The 12662-nt window shown below is 38.5% G+C and overlaps 2 protein-coding genes across 2 annotated transcripts; both read left to right on the top strand.

The window, feature by feature from the left end:
- Positions 1-2925: 2925 nt before the first annotated feature.
- On the top strand, positions 2926-4448 carry LOC139627272 (receptor-transporting protein 3). The gene is made up of 2 exons (XM_071488051.1): positions 2926-3176; positions 3933-4448. Exons 1-2 carry the CDS (start codon positions 3028-3030, stop codon positions 4261-4263), a joined length of 480 nt encoding a protein of 159 aa, XP_071344152.1. The 5' UTR covers positions 2926-3027; the 3' UTR covers positions 4264-4448.
- Positions 4449-5668: 1220 nt separating this feature from the next.
- LOC139626416 (5-hydroxytryptamine receptor 3C-like) lies at positions 5669-11930 on the top strand. The gene is made up of 11 exons (XM_071486718.1): positions 5669-5813; positions 5952-6021; positions 6192-6246; positions 6509-6672; positions 7024-7068; positions 7212-7318; positions 8342-8511; positions 9150-9313; positions 10278-10488; positions 10973-11149; positions 11345-11930. Exons 2-11 carry the CDS (start codon positions 5995-5997, stop codon positions 11632-11634), a joined length of 1410 nt encoding a protein of 469 aa, XP_071342819.1. The 5' UTR covers positions 5669-5813; positions 5952-5994; the 3' UTR covers positions 11635-11930.
- Positions 11931-12662: the final 732 nt, after the last annotated feature.

The following is a 12662-nucleotide window of genomic DNA, read 5'->3' as shown; positions in this document are numbered from 1 at the left end:
TATGGTGAATACTTCCTGTAATACTATCTGATAATTCGTAGGGTATTTCTTTTAAATTTATTCTTGTTAAAATCTTTTTTAATTGAATAGATTTAATTAATCTTTTTTTTGTTATTCCTCCCACTGCTGAAAAAGACTATGATATTCTATTGAAAAGCAGTTGAAAAGAGCCATACAGATATGAATGAACCGACAGTTTCTTATATGAAATCTTTAGGCAAGATGTTGCCTAAAGCTTCTCCTTCAACCAAAATGATTTTGTCTTCCACTCCATATGTATTTCTGTCTTAACCAGTGATGTGTGGACATTCACCCCCTTCCTTTTACTCTAACATGGATCAGTATCTGCAGGGTAGTATTCAAAGAGGGAACACCGTGTCTCTACTTCTCCGAGATCTTCATCATGATTTCTGAACTCCTCTGCTTTCAAGGCCTCTTGAGCTGCAGTCAAATCTGAATACTTCTCATTTGAATTCATTTGCCTGACAAAAGGAGCACAAAGTGCAATGATTTCAGGAGCAAATGAAGACTACTGCCTAGCTTTAAAGATCAGTGTCTGACTTTGATGAGAACTCTACATCATCTAAATCTACCATTTCTCAAATTTCAAATCTCCCACATCCTATTTGAAAAAAAAAAAAGCTATGGCTTTTTTTGTGGTTACACTGTACACATTAAAACCCATGCTTCTTTTTTATTCCATCCACAAATATTTTCTACTGTGTATCACATGTAGGCCAACTTGAAATATCTGCATTATAACAAGGTTTCCCCTGACTGCACCATCCAACATCTACATAAGGTAAATGCAGTCCTTAACAATACCAGCCAGTCAGACAACACAAAGCTAACAATTCTGTTCCAAATCTACATGAAGCTGTATTAGAATAATTAAAGTTACTCATTTGAGTTTCAGATCAATCGCTTGTGTCAAACAGCCAGAGGGGTAAACACTGTGTGCTCAGTTTAATTTCTCATCATTTGGAAGACAGCAAGCCAAAAAGCCTCTATATGTCTGATAATATTGAGGCTAATGGCTGAATGGTGTTATTCATGACATTCAGTACTAGTCATCATTATCTACAGGCCCTTGATGAGGTACAAATTTAAAATTACAGTAATTGAATTACTCTCCCTTAAGACATGAAACCTGCAAATGACCCAGCAGAAGTCAATGTTTTTTTATTGGTTTGTTACAATGAGCTGCTGACCACAGGGGTCTACATGAATTGTTTTCCTGGAAGAAATTAAAGGTTTAAGAGTTGTTGTTTAATGTTAAGCACCATTTACTCTTGCAGTTCCTCCACTGATGACTGAATGTGACTCAGGTTAATGTGTAAACATATCACTTATGGTTGAATTGGAAATGCACAGTTCCAAGAAGTTGAAATTATAATTGTAATGAGCAAAGTACTTTTGCACATGTCACAAGTACTGTTTAATTAAAAAAAAAATGTAATTTGCCCAGGAGGGTTGCATATTGTTGACATTTTTACATGCAACTGTAAATAGATGAACTGTTGGATGTGAAGCAGAAAAACTCCAGCAGGCAGCAGTATTTCACAAATATAACTGTGGAAAACTATAGGTTTCCATCTCTCTTGCAGTCTAGTCAAGTGCTTTTATTTTTGACAAATGAAAGACACATAAACAACCACAGTCCCCCAGTAAATCCACCCAAATCAAAACACTCATGTGTGTGATGTTGTAATAACTACAAAATAGTGGCCTCTAGGCCTAAGAGACCACAGTGACCCATGTAAACAAAGAGCAGGTAGATTTTCTTCAGACTGCCCAAAACATACTATTTTTCTGCGTATACTTGTCTTTCTCACAATTAGACTGTTCAGTGACTAATGGTGTTTATATTCAACATCTGACCTAGCAACACAAGCCTTCCCACATCTTGGTCATTACCTGAGTATTACTAAAATTAGACCTGAAACTTAAGGAAACCGACTGTAAATAGATGAACTGTTGGATGTGAAGCAGAAAAACTCCAGCAGGCGGCAGTATTTCAAAAACACAACTGTGGAAAACTGTAAGTTTCCATTTCTCTTGCAGCCCGCCTCCTCTAGCCTAGTCAAGTGCTTTTATTTTTGACAAATGAAAGACACATAAACAACAACAGTCCCCCAGTGAATCCACACGAATCAAAACACTCATGTGTGTGATGTTGTAATAACTACAAAATAGTAGCCTCTAGGCCTAAGAGACCACAGTGACCCATGTAAACAAAGAGCAGGTAGATTTTCGTCAGACTGCCCAAAACATACTATTTTTCTGCGTATACTTGTCTTTCTCACAATTAGACTGTTCAGTGACTAATGGTGTTTATATTCAACATCTGACCTAGCAACACAAGCCTTCCCACATCTTGGTCATTACCTGAGTATTACTAAAATTAGACCTGAAACTTAAGGAAACCGACTGTAAATAGATGAACTGTTGGATGTGAAGCAGAAAAACTCCAGCAGGCGGCAGTATTTCAAAAACACAACTGTGGAAAACTGTAAGTTTCCATTTCTCTTGCAGCCCGCCTCCTCTAGCCTAGTCAAGTGCTTTTATTTTTGACAAATGAAAGACACATAAACAACAACAGTCCCCCAGTGAATCCACACGAATCAAAACACTCATGTGTGTGATGTTGTAATAACTACAAAATAGTAGCCTCTAGGCCTAAGAGACCACAGTGACCCATGTAAACAAAGAGCAGGTAGATTTTCTTCAGACTGCCCAAAACATACTATTTTTCTGCGTATACTTGTCTTTCTCACAATTAGACTGTTCAGTGACTAATGGTGTTTATATTCAACATCTGACCTAGCAACACAAGCCTTCCCACATCTTGGTCATTACCTGAGTATTACTAAAATTAGACCTGAAACTTAAGGAAACCGACTGTAAGTTTCATTTTCCTCTAACTCTCAGTTGTCAGGCTGATGTGTCATTGCCTCAAGCTGTACTGTACAGATCAGCTGTCAGAATTTTGTGTCCTCACCCACCAGCACCACTGGCACTGACAGGATGGCACAACCAGAGTGGACACGGATCTTCCAGACTGAAGCAGAAAATCTCTTGCATGGAGACTCCTGGGATCTGCAGTTTGATTCCGCCATTACAGCCGATCACCCAGAGCAGGGATGGCAGCAGTACATCAGGAACACAAGTGCAAGGTCAGTGTGCTGGACTACTGTGTGTGTGTGTGTGTGTGTGTGTGTGAGAGAATGCGAGAAACCTGTGGGTCTAAGTTAGCCGGTAAGCAAAACAACTATGTAGAAAATCTGGTTCCTTTGTAAGAAGTTTTTGCAACGAGGCAGGTTCCTCTGCTCTTACCCCTTGTGTTGTGCAGTGGGTTCAGTTTAACAAGAGGACCACCGAGGCAGAAAAAATTATTATTTGTTCCACACACATCTACCCCTAAATCTCCCAACAATTAGTCCTATATAATTTTGTCATCCAGAACATCACATCCACCTTAAGGTGCTGGACACTAAAACCCCACCCATATTAACTCTGGTCATTCATTCAAGGGGCCTGGTAAAGGTTTCACAACTTGACTCAACTGCTGTAACTTTTATATAATTGTCAGTTGTGGTGATGATTTATGCAATGTTTTCTTTCAGCAAAGATAGTGGTTGGTCTCAGATTTTGAACCAATAAAACCAGTCAAATATAAATCTATACTAGCTTCCAGAGCATGAAACCACAAAACACAACAGCCTAGTTAAAATCTTGCAAACAGCTGTGTTGTTATGGACGATGGTTAATACATAGCATAGCTCTGCACTGTTAAGGCTTGAGTTGGAAATATGTAAGGTATAGTAATGAATATTGTGAATATTGTTGATTGAAGTATATTGTCTGTTTAATGTCTGTTTAATGCCCATGTTTGCTATAATTTAGAAATATGTGGCCTCTGTCCTTTGAAGGTTTGAGTGCACTAACTGTCCAAGGGGCTGGCCTTCCAACCGAGTGATGGTGGTCTTCCACATGTGCCTGATGGACGGGAAGGGCATTGTCAAAGTGCGGCGTTTCCGTCAGAAATGCAAGAATTGCATCGCAGCCCCAATGGTAGATCCTAGCATCGCTTCAGAGAACATCACCATCCTCATGAGGAATCTGGTGAAGAAGATTAGAATAAAGTGTTACAATGAAAAGCTGGATCAAGGCCACTATAATCACCAGAAGATTGATGTCAAGAGTCCTCACGAGCCTGACCATTGTGAGGGCTGTATGTCTGGTGTCTGTACAAGAGATTGAGCTGAGCTTCCTGATTGTTAAGTTTTGTGCCGTTGCTTTTGTTCAGTTTTATGCTCATATTTAAACTCTTATTGACAAAAGCAACAGTTTTCCCAGCTAATGATATGTTTCATTTTATTGCTTTCCCCAACAAATGTATACAATAGTTTATTTTGAATAATAATAAAAAATGTAATGATGATGAATATTGTGTCAACTGAATAAATGTATCTCCAGGTCAAAATTTATTTGTAATCTGGACACAAAAAGAAACATACTGTGAAGGCATTAAAAAACATTTAAAGTACAAGTCACAAACACATCAGAGACATAGTCTACAGAACACCTGTGTGTAGACTGTGTCAGTGCAATACCTACTTAAACAACTTTGTCTGTGATACAACACGTAATAAAACCTACTTCGTTTTGCAACCACAACAACATACACATAAAAACAATACAGTACACTATAGGCATGAAATAGTGCAATACAACACCAAGCTAGAGCGCTTATAAGATTAGCTACTGTCAATTGTATACGAAAACAGGAAACAACAAAAGTGTGTGTAATCACCAGCCCACAATGCAACGGAGGATGTGTGTGCATTGTAGACTGCAAAAGACACTGCTGTGGCTGCAGTAGTATATTTTTCTATTTAAGACAGAGCAGTGCTTTATATGTCAATGTAAAGCAGTCTATATAAACTATTATTTTGCTGGCGATTACTTTGCTGGACATGCTTTTTCTGGCCAAATGCCTCAAAATAAAGCTGTCCAAGTCAAATACAATTGGTCCTTTCACTGTTCTAATAAAAAATAATGAGTATGAGATGTCCAATTCAGTTGGCAGATATAAAAACACTAGATACTGTGACAACAACACCAACATCAACAACCACTTTTATCTGTATATTTAGCTTTTCCACAATTAGACAGTTCAGTGACTAATGGTGTACACTTGACATCTGCCCCAGCAACACAAGCCTTTCATGCCCCACCCTGCTTATAAACTTGATATTACTATGAATTAAACCTGAAACTTAAGGAAACCACTTGTAAGTTCTTCGAGGTAATTTCCTCTAATCCCGTGTTAGGACAGAGAGTTAGTGATGTTGCCATCACTAACTCTCTGTGATGTGGCAACAGCACAAAGTTCTGCTGTAAGATAACAAAAGCTTGCCAGAGCTTTGGGGATTAAAGCGTCACGAGTTGGATCAGAGTTGTGCAAGCTGTTTCATTTTGAAAGACAACAACAACACAACATGAAAAACAGTTGGCTGGCAGAGGTAAGGGATGACACCAGAGGACACCTGTTTCTCACAGAGCATCCACCAGTCATTTGCATCCGGCAAACAGGTGTGACACTGATGCCGCTGTGGTTAGTCTTCATCATCTGCAAGTCACGCTCTGACATACCAAACATTAACTGTGGGTTCGCTTTGTTTTGTATGAAACCACCTACATGAAAAGTAGCTTGCGAAGTTTTCCATTTCCCACATCATTTGCCGATGGCACAATGTATATCTTGGCCGCTAAGGATGAATTTAGTCCTGCAAGAGTTGGTCCCCCAGGTAAGTAGCTGTTATGCATGTTCTGTCTGGCAATGGTTATTTATAAATAACCTCAGCAGTCTTTTTAGATGACTCTTCTGTTCATACAACTTAAAGCAAATGCAATAAAGCAATGAACTGATTATTCTATGCTTTCAGGCCCTGTCATACTGAAGAAAAATAAAGATTTACTCTTGACATCATGGCATCCAAGATTAATACACTGAAGGTAAAGTATCCTTTCTCATTGCATATTCTGTACGTTATGAAGTGTTATTTCTGAGGCTGAATACAGTATTAGTTTTAATTATTTAAATAAATCTCCTTTAATCTTTTCCTTTAATCCTTTCCCATATAATTTATTCTACAATAACAGGTTTTATTCTGTGTTCATTATAGTGGCTCTTTCCATTAGTCAAGCCCACTCTGGTTATGCTTATTATTCTAACAACAGGTAAGCTTTTTGGTCAGCACAATGTGAATATGACAAAAGGTGCAGAATAATGTATAAAGTATGTATTATATAATGCAATATTGTAAGCTTCTGGAAGATTTAAATTCCTGTGCATTGTGCATTAATTTGGAAAGCTAAAACAATACTCAAAATCTATTTTTGAATCCACTTTGTTGGATTTGTTTCATTGAAAATCACATAAGCATGTTAGCCAAAGCTTGTTAAGATAACTAGACTCATTATCTTTGAATCCACCCATCAGCTCAGTGCAGTGCCATCACGGTGACCTGCTCTGAGCCGAACCAACTTGCCCTGCTGGAGGCTCTAACTCCAGTCTTTAACCTGAACGCCATACGACCCGTCACAAACATGACAACCGTCACCAACATCAACACTACCTTCATCTTGTATGGAATACTAGGAGTGGTATGTTTAGCTCTCAGTAGATAACCACAATGAGTATTGTACATTAGACTGTACTGATGATACTTGAGGTGTATAGAACAGTAGCAAAATCAGCAACTAGTCATTTCTATAGTGTGAGGAGCTTTATGTGTGTAAGTGTAAGATTTTTGATTATTATTGATGAACAATTAAGAATCAATAGAAAAGCGACATGCTCCATCATTCTGTTACAGTCTTCAACCACATTTTTCATGTGGTTTAACCTGAATCAAGTTTTTCATGTTGCTGAGCTCCACTGAGACTTGTCTGAGGACCCATGTGGTCCCTAAAGAACACATTAGGAAACACTAACAGAGTTTTCATGTCCTCCAGGATGAAAAGTCTCAACTCTTGATCACTTACCTGTGGATAAATTATGTAAGTACTGCAATGATCCATCCTAATTTCTCAGTCAGGCTTGTGCCGTACGGAAAACTCTGATCATTTTTTGTGAATGATGAGAATATAACTTACTTAGTGTATACCTGTTGTGTGCACTGACTCCAGTTTTGTTGTTTTAGCGGTGGAAGATCGAGTTTGTCAGTTGGGATCCAAACCAGTGCGGCACCAACAAGATTTCTCTCCCCAAAGAGAAATTTTGGTTGCCAGACATTGTTATCAATGAATTGTGAGTTTCCTAACACCAGACCATATATGTATCTATATATATATATCTCACACCATGCATTGTATTTACTGTACATACAATAATCTTAACACAATGTCACAATATATCTTTGTTAACAGATATGGGTGGTGCTATTCTATATTTTTGTTATTGCCAACAAATACCATGAAAAGACCAAAACCAAAATTTATATTTTCATTATCTTTAAAGGGTACAGCAGTTTCCTAAATAGCTGGGCACTGTAGTTTTTAGCAACTATTGTCAGCTGCAGAATAATACATTTTTGGATTCATTGGAGAAAAATTAATTCATGAATTAATTAAATAGTCCACCGCAAGCTAGAAGCTCTCACTAAGAGCACTGAAGCAGGCATGTCCCGCGTGTTTAAGTTTGATCCAGTTATATTTTGGTTTGGGTTTGAGACATTGAGAGATACTTGTGTCTTTAAGTATATAGATGGTATTGTTATTATTTGTCAACTTGCGCAGGCACTTCAGAACTTTGATGACGCTGAAGTTAGCTTCCGATTCAGCACTTCAGGGGAAAGTTAAGGGAAAAGTTTAGGGAAACTTAATTTACACAGCTGAGTGACAAATCCTCCGTTTACTGCACTTCTTACTGTTATGAAAATTGTGTTATAAGGTTAAGATAAAGCTGAAACGCTGTCTGAAACCCTCCCCAAAAGCTTTATTTTGTTAGTAATAATACAGAAAAGGGACATTTTAGTTCCAAGTAGACTACATCAGACCGGTTTCCTGTCCTGAATGGTTATAACTGGGTAGAGAATTCTCAATGCAAATGAAGCCAATATGAAGAAAAAAAAAAACAGTTTAAAAAAATATATTAATTAGAATATTGCATACAAACAGCTTTGTTTTGAATTTTAACATTTGTGCACAAAAGCAGTCTCTTACACAACAAAGAAGGTTAAACTCTTCAACACTACTGTTTTTAGAAAATGTGCCATACTCTCATTATAGAGGCGTTTTACTCACAACTTCTCTGCTTCTTCTTGTCTTTCAGTATGGATAAAAACACAGCCCCAACTGTCCCGTATGTGTACCTGCATAGTGATGGTCTGGTGCGTAATGCTCTACCAGCCAAAGTTGTCAGCTCCTGTAACCTTGACATCTACACATTCCCCTTTGACATACAGAACTGCACTCTGACTTTCAACTCATACATCCACTATGGTAAGACACTTCACAGTATTTTCATTTACTTTCTTTAAAGATTTTTTCAACAGGGAAGGCACCAGAGTAGACCATCTCCCGGTATCTGAGGAGATGGTTGGGGCTCTCCCTGTTCTTAAGCAGTATTGTGCTGTATGGGGCACTCCACTAAGATGCAAGATCAAGCTCCTGGGAAACATGATGAGCACTTTGCTCTGCCCAGATATCATGTTAATATCAGAGTCTACAAAGCAAGTGGTCCTGCTGGAACTTTCCAGATAGAAGAGGCCAATGGGCCAAATATACTGGAGCAAAGGCTGGAGAGCCAGTTAAAATTGGGTGCTGGGTCTTCACTGGCCACTCACTACAGCAAACTGATGACCCCTGGATGGGTTGCTGGTTGAGGATGTCTGATGATTAAAGACCTGAAACAACCTATGACCCCAGGTTCATCACTGCAGACATGTCCAACTAGCACCAGAAGGTGTATTTTAGAACTGGTATGCCAGTGTGCACAAAAGCTTCTCCCAAGTTAACGATGTAAACTTAAAGAGGCAGTAAGTGAGCTTTGTCCTCTATGTCAGCGAGATGAACTGTCCTGTCCAGGTTACTGAAAATTGAACCGAACATAACATATTTTTCTGTTCTTCTCTCCTCAGCGTCAGACATAGTGATTACCCTGAGCTCAGATGCAGCTCACATCACAGAGCACTCCAAGGAGGTTATGACCACAATGGGGGAGTGGGAGCTACTAGATATCACCTCCAACAAATACAGCTTAGGCCTTGATAATGGTGAATACATTGATGAGCTTGCATTTCATGTAAGTTGATTGTACTGTCTGTTGAGTATTTATTTGGGTTCAAAGCAAGCAAACTTATATTATGCAATTTCTATATTGATTATTCTGTCCAAAATATTTGACTTGCATAATACCACATTAATAAACAATATTTCACAGCATGTGTCCAAATGCCACAATTATTTTAACAGCCCTCAGTGCAAATTGATTTGAAGAAAACTTTGTTGGCAGAGATTTCAGGTGACTGAAGTCCAAGTTTTGCTGAACCTGTATGTACTGTATGTATGTATGTATATAATACGCTCATTACCCATTACTTTTTTTTTTAATACAGTACAATATTTACTAAGGTGAAATTTATTCAGGTTTACAGGATTTAGAAAATTATTCACATTTAAAAATAAATGATATAATGTGTATTGAGTCTGATCTGTTCGACCCAGAATTCTGCCCACAAACCTGAAGTGTTTCACACAGGACAAGTGTTTCACTCCTCACACATTTATTCAGCTCAGTTATACCCCAGAATAATGATTACATTGAATTGAATGAACTTATGCTTTCTCTTAAGCGAATTTGAATTATTTTATCGTTGTCATACAGTCCCTGCATGCCAATCAAGTTTCATGTCATTTTGAATAATTTAAAGTTATAAAAAGAACTTCAAAACTACCATAATAATAGCCAGCTTAAATATCTTTGACAGTCTGTCAGAGAAATAAGCACCCATCCATCAATCCAGGAATTTTCTATACCGCTTATCCATACAGGGTTGCAGGGGGGCTGGAGCCAAGTCCAGCTGACATTGGGCGATGGCGGGGTACACCCTCAACAGTTCGCCAGTTTATCACAGGGCTGAGAAATAAGCGGCAAAGCTGTATTTAAAAGAAGACAGTTTACAAATGTGAACAGAAAAGGTACCTGACAAAGTGTTTGTTTGGTGTTTTTGTTTTTTGTTTGTTTGTTTTTTATATTCCTCTTGCAGATCAGAGTGAGACGTCGTGCCACCCTGTATGTGGTGAACTTGCTGATCCCCAGCTGCTTCCTCATCACAGTGGACATGTTCAGCTTCCTGCTGCCTCCCCAGAGTGTGGACCGATCCTCCTTCAAGATGACCCTCATCCTGGGCTACACCGTCTTCCTTCTTATCATGAACGACCTGCTGCCTATCACTGGAAACACCATACCTCTCATAAGTCAGTGCTATTCAGATTAAGCAAATATTTTCAGTAGTGTTTTATTGAAACCTGTTGTTTCCTTTGAATTTGTTTGAAAGCTGATCTATGCAGTGCATGGATTAGAAGGGATTACTTTTTACTCCACTGAACCGTCACAGAGAAATCCGCCCACAACTGATGATAGAACTAAGATGATAGCAAAGCCAATGTACTGTAGAAAATCTGCATGAGAACGTCTCTGTCCCTGGAAATGGTGATGAGAGATGTTCATCTGCAAGCCATCCCCTACTCCATAAACAGATACTGTGGGCAGAATGTGTTTTGATTCATTTGTTATTTATATGTGCTTTTCCAGAAGGTGTAACAAGAGGCTTGCATTCTGACCAATATGGGCAGCTGCTGAATATACAGTGAATAATGAGTCACATTTTCACAGTGTAAATCTTCAGTGGTTTTGGTCTCACTTAACACGGACTCACTCTCTCTTGTTTACCTGTGTCAGACGTGTTCTTCTCTCTCTGCCTGGCTTTGATGGTGGCCAGTCTACTCGAGACTATCATCATCACCAACCTGCTGTGCGGCTCTGGTGACTTCTCCCCTGTTCCCCGTTGGGTTCAAGTGGTTATACTACAAATTCTGGGCTGTCTTGTTTGCCTGCCCCGTAAGGCTAAAGGTTCAGGTATTCAGTTTATTGGCAGTTTTACAATGGTTAAATACAGTACAAGATTATAGAAAATGGGATGAACGTGATTGTTGTACTAAAAGATCAACTGAAAAAAGGAACAAAAGCAACCGCAGCAAAGAGCTAAATTTAATGACATTTTGTCGGAACTGATTAAAAAAAAAAAATCTACCTTTTTGTCCTTAAAAACAGACATGGAGCAAAGTGCTGTGGTGGCAAAGAGTAAAGCTGATGAGAGGCCTCCAGAGGAGAGGGGCCCAGTGGTAGAGGACAAGGCCCTGCAGGAGCTGAGGAGCCTGGGCAGGGACCTCCAGGCCCTCCGCCTCCAGGTGGAGCAGCAGGATGGGGGAAGCCAAAACTCAGAGGAGTGGATCCAGGTGGGTTTGATCATAGACCGCCTGCTGTTCGGCCTCTACATCCTCTTCATATCAGTCAGCTTCATTACCATCATCATTATCTGGGTGAACTCATACAGTCAGTAGACAACTGTTATCTGCTTTGAAGCACTCCATTTATGTCGCTAGTCACTCAAATGTTTCAATCAGTTTTTTAACAACACATCAAAATTTTGTGATGTTTTAGATGGTTCTCCTAGAGCAAATTAATGCAATACATACTGTATATTCTACAGTTAATATATTACTGTTATAATAACAAATGGTCATATTATAACTATTGGACATTTAATTAACTCCACTACAATAACGAGATGTAGTTTTAGCCTTTTGTGTTGTATTGTGCAATTTAAAACTGGAGGAAACCACTGTATGCAAAATAAAACTACTTGGAAACATTTCTTTCAGTTTTTGATGGACATTTATTTCAAACATAATTATCATGTTCCAATTATTTTTTCCATTTACTTATTAATTTTAGTCAAATATTGTTGGTGGGTGTTGAATTCTAACATTAACAGTGCTCACACTGTGCAGACAGATATCCCAAACTAAGCTAAGCTAACATAATTAGAAAAAATATAAATTGCTGCTCTCATTTGATCATATCATCATAACAAAACTCTTAATAAAAGGAAATAAGGAAATTAGCAGAAATATAAGAAATACTGTTACTGCATTGGTAAAGAAGCATACAGTATAACCAAGCAATAACTCATTTGAAAGCTATGTACATGTTTCTGATGATGTGTAGGTAATGCATTTACCAAATGTAACTATAAAATTTCAATTTTGAGACTTAGGTTATATTAATAATTCATATTACACAAGCCAAATGTATTCCTATAAAATATTGAAAGTAAAGGTGTACTAAACAGGGTTCACTACATGGCCAAAAGTATGTGGACATCCAATCACAAGATTTTGAAATATGGTTGCAGGAATTAGTGAGGTCATGCACTTATGTTGGGCGATATGGCCTCACTCACGGTCGGTGTTCTGCAGATGTGGTTGAGGTCAGGGCTCTGTGCTACAAAACTGGAAGTGCATTGTTGTCTAAAATATCCCTATATGCTATTGCATTAAGATGTCCCTAAGTTAGGGCCATGGCAAAA

This window comes from Trachinotus anak, unplaced genomic scaffold (genome assembly GCF_046630095.1).
Source record: "Trachinotus anak isolate AG129_WGS33_773 ecotype Australia unplaced genomic scaffold, CSIRO_AGI_Tana_v1 ptg000010l, whole genome shotgun sequence".
Classification (NCBI taxonomy): Eukaryota; Metazoa; Chordata; class Actinopteri; order Carangiformes; family Carangidae; genus Trachinotus; species Trachinotus anak.
Note: the sequence above shows the minus strand (reverse complement) of the source record. Positions and strands in the feature narration are given on the sequence as shown.

Coding starts and splice junctions, on each gene's coding strand:
- LOC139627272 (XM_071488051.1), top strand. CDS start 3,028: ATGGCACAACCAGAGTGGACACGGATCTTCCAGACTGAAGCAGAAAAT. Junction 3,177..3,932: donor ATCAGGAACACAAGTGCAAG/GTCAGTGTGCTG, acceptor TGTCCTTTGAAG/GTTTGAGTGCACTAACTGTC.
- LOC139626416 (XM_071486718.1), top strand. CDS start 5,995: ATGGCATCCAAGATTAATACACTGAAG. Junction 6,247..6,508: donor GCTTATTATTCTAACAACAG/GTAAGCTTTTTG, acceptor TCCACCCATCAG/CTCAGTGCAGTGCCATCACG. Junction 7,319..8,341: donor GACATTGTTATCAATGAATT/GTGAGTTTCCTA, acceptor CTTGTCTTTCAG/TATGGATAAAAACACAGCCC.